The 3119-nt window shown below is 36.5% G+C and overlaps 1 protein-coding gene across 1 annotated transcript; it reads right to left on the reverse strand.

Moving 5' to 3' along the window:
* Positions 1 to 859: 859 nt before the first annotated feature.
* On the reverse strand, positions 860 to 3119 carry LOC11427021 (uncharacterized). Its single transcript, XM_024778988.1, has 3 exons — positions 2585 to 3119; positions 1488 to 2048; positions 860 to 1401 (listed from the first exon to the last, which is right to left on the reverse strand). The coding sequence occupies exons 1-3, from the start codon at positions 3117 to 3119 to the stop codon at positions 860 to 862; spliced, it is 1638 nt and encodes a 545-aa protein (XP_024634756.1).

A 3119-nucleotide genomic window follows, 5' to 3' on the forward strand; every position in this document is an offset into this window, starting at 1 on the left:
TTGTTCATGAAAATAGGAGATTAGGTGTGAACATTAGGGTTAAAACAGTAAAATTATGCAATAGGGTTTAGGTTAAAATTAGGGCTTACTTGTTAACTTTAATATATAAGAAGATTAGGAGAGAGCATTAGGATTGTTCATGAAAATAGGAGATTAGGTGTGAACATTAGGGTTAAAACAGTAAAATTATGCAATAGGGTTTAGGTTAAAATTAAGGCTTACATGTTAACTTTAATATATAAGAAGATTGTTCATGAAAATAGGAGATTAGGTGTGAACATTAGGGTTAAAACAGTAAAATTATGCAATAGGATTTAGGTTAAAATTAGGGCTTACTTGTTAACTTTAATATATAAGAAGATAGGGTTTAGGTTAAAATTAGGGCTTACTTGTTAACTTTAATATACTAGACCATTGACCCGTGCTAACGCACGTGTCATTTAAAAAAATATAATAATCACTAAAAAAATAAGACACTGTAGTTCGCGTGAATCTAAAAATTGTCGTGAATCAAAGAAAAATGTCAATACCAAAGACTTTGTTATTGTTCCATAATTCTAGTACGTAGTTCCTGTTACTTTAAAATAACATATAATTTTGAAAGGGAAATTGAAGTTCGTTGACATGCAAATAGTTTCAATAAGTAAGAAAATGAACAGTACACAAAAAAGTCCTACACATTACGGAAAACTTCTCTGTAGACCACATTTGATGCAACATCGATATCATCGCCGTCGTCGTCAGCAATCAATATTTTTAAACCACCCCTCGAAGTAACCCGTGATATTGCGACGTACAACTGTCCATGTGAAAAAATAGGAGACGGTAGGTAGACACCAACATGTTCTAGCGACTAACCCTAACTCTTGTTAATAGTCATTGCAAATGAGACAAATATCGGAAACTGCCTTCGTTTAAATTTGAAAGGAATTCTATTATCAGATGGTGTTAGCGATAACCTTGGAATAAACACCTTCTCAATGATATTAGAACCAGATATTACCCGTCCTTCGAGCATAAATTTTCCCATCTTTGTAATGATCAATCTCGTACCGTTACATAAGCCCAAACTTTGATCCATGTTCCTGAGTAACATGACAGGTGCTCCTACTTTCAGTCGCAACCGATGATTTGGAAATCCGGACGCCACAATGGTGTTGAGGAATTCAGGAGTGTGGATGTCATCTACGGCGTCACCATCTATGTTTTTATGATAAGGTGTATCGTAACTCAAATAGATTTTTTCTTCACCAGGAATCAAGTTGAACACATAATCATTAACCTGTTCAACAATGGTATTCTTTGGCGCCAATATTGCTCTACTTTGAAAATATTTTGCTTTACCAATGTTTCCTAACAAATTTGGGTAAGTGCTATCAACGATAGATGCAACAGGATTACCTGAACTTGGAATAACCAAGTCGGACGGGATAACAACAGATATGTCGACATCATTGATTTCCCCAATTGGGTAAGTGCTTCGAAACAATGCTTGTGCATCATTGGCGCTTCATCCCATATGATAAGTTTAGCCTTGATCAGCAGCGATGCCAACGGTGTATTTGGTGTAACTCCACACATAGAGCATTCGTCTATTGTAAAAGGGATACCGAATCTTGAATGTGCAGTTCTTCCACCGGGTATAAGCAAGGCAGCAATCCCACTTGATGCACATGCCAAAACAATCCCACCATCAGACCTCAAAGCAGCACATAAAGCCCTCCAAATAAATGTTTTCCCAGTACCACCATAACCATACAGGAAGAACAACCCAGATTTGTCTTCCTTAACTCTTGTCATTATTTTATCATATACATTACGTTGCTCTGAAGTCATGGTTGACATCATCCGGTCATGTTGAGCAGCTAGTACAGGCCTATTATAACTCATCTCATCGTGAATCAACCTACTCTCGACATCCGGTACTAAAGATGCATCCGCCTTTGGCATTGGAGGAAAATCAGACAAACTCTTTCCAAAACTTTGCAACATCGTTTCTAGTTCGGCCAACGCATACGCCTTCAACTGCTCATGAGTCAACCGTAAATCTGGGAAACAAATAAGGTTTGTTAAAAATCAGCGTGACTTGTAAATTGAAAATATCCATGTAAAAACAACAATGTTCATGTCATTTCTCATAATAAACAGACGTGTCGATGCATGTTATTTTTTTTTTTTTAAACTTGAACAAATAAATTTCTGTGATGTAAATAGTTTTTCCTTCATAATATAAGCAAACTATGAGTATAACAAATATTTGGCACAAACATGGAACCAAAATTAGATACACAAATGTCATTGCATGTAATCTGAAGAAACAACCGTATTTATATTGGTTTAAATACATACACATGTAAGGTGAGAAATGGATAATTGTTTGAAAAAAAAGAAGGAACCAATATAATTCATATGTAATTACAAAAAATAAATATGCACTAAAATTATCCTGGAGCTCCAAGAAGCCGCCTTTGTTTGTGGAGTATGTCATCAATTAAATTTTCGTTTGTAGAATTCCACACGACCTCTGGTCTGGCAAATTGATCTGTCACCATCAGTGCTACGAATAGTCTACGTAAATAAATACCAATGCCCCAAAGACTGGCTTCAATTATCGCGTCTATAAACTCCTTGTCATCATCGAGTAACCCCATAGCGAAGCAGGCTTCCTTGAAAGTATTATATTTGACATCATCGACCGTCTTGATGTCATTGAAAGATGTAAGACCTTTGATGTAATTCAAGAGAGTTCTTAGGTAAAACCTTTCGCCGGAACCAGGCGGAGCAAAATGGACCCGCCCTATCGAAAAACCACACCGTCTAGGAGTCCATTCGTGGTCTTTTTCCTTCCACACAAACTGGGTCGGGAATTGATTGTAAGTCAAATTTCTAGCTTCTGGATACTTTTCATTTGCTTTCATCCAAGCCAAAAACTTTGTAGTTTTTCTATGCGATCTCTCAATGACTTGTTCAATGTCGTCGTTTTCTTCGTACAAAACTGAATGCTCATTTTCCAAATGATAATTTAAGCGTTCCACCGAAGGTTCTCTGTAATTTATGTCAAAAGAGAATATTCTCCAGGCCGCTTCACACGCGGACAAATACCGACAATCATAATACAT

The sequence above is a fragment of the Medicago truncatula genome, chromosome 3 (assembly GCF_003473485.1).
Source record: "Medicago truncatula cultivar Jemalong A17 chromosome 3, MtrunA17r5.0-ANR, whole genome shotgun sequence".
Lineage (NCBI taxonomy): Eukaryota > Viridiplantae > Streptophyta > Magnoliopsida > Fabales > Fabaceae > Medicago > Medicago truncatula.

Bases quoted from the DNA above. Each gene is read 5' to 3' on its own strand.
- LOC11427021 (XM_024778988.1), bottom strand. From the start codon at position 3,119: ATGTATTATGATTGTCGGTATTTGTCCGCGTGTGAAGCGGCCTGGAGA. The intron at 2,049-2,584 runs GTATTTATTTAC...TTTGTTTCCCAG, and splicing joins AGCCAGTCTTTGGGGCATTG to ATTTACGGTTGACTCATGAG. The intron at 1,402-1,487 runs GTTTCGAAGCAC...TTCCAAGTTCAG, and splicing joins GCCAATGATGCACAAGCATT to GTAATCCTGTTGCATCTATC.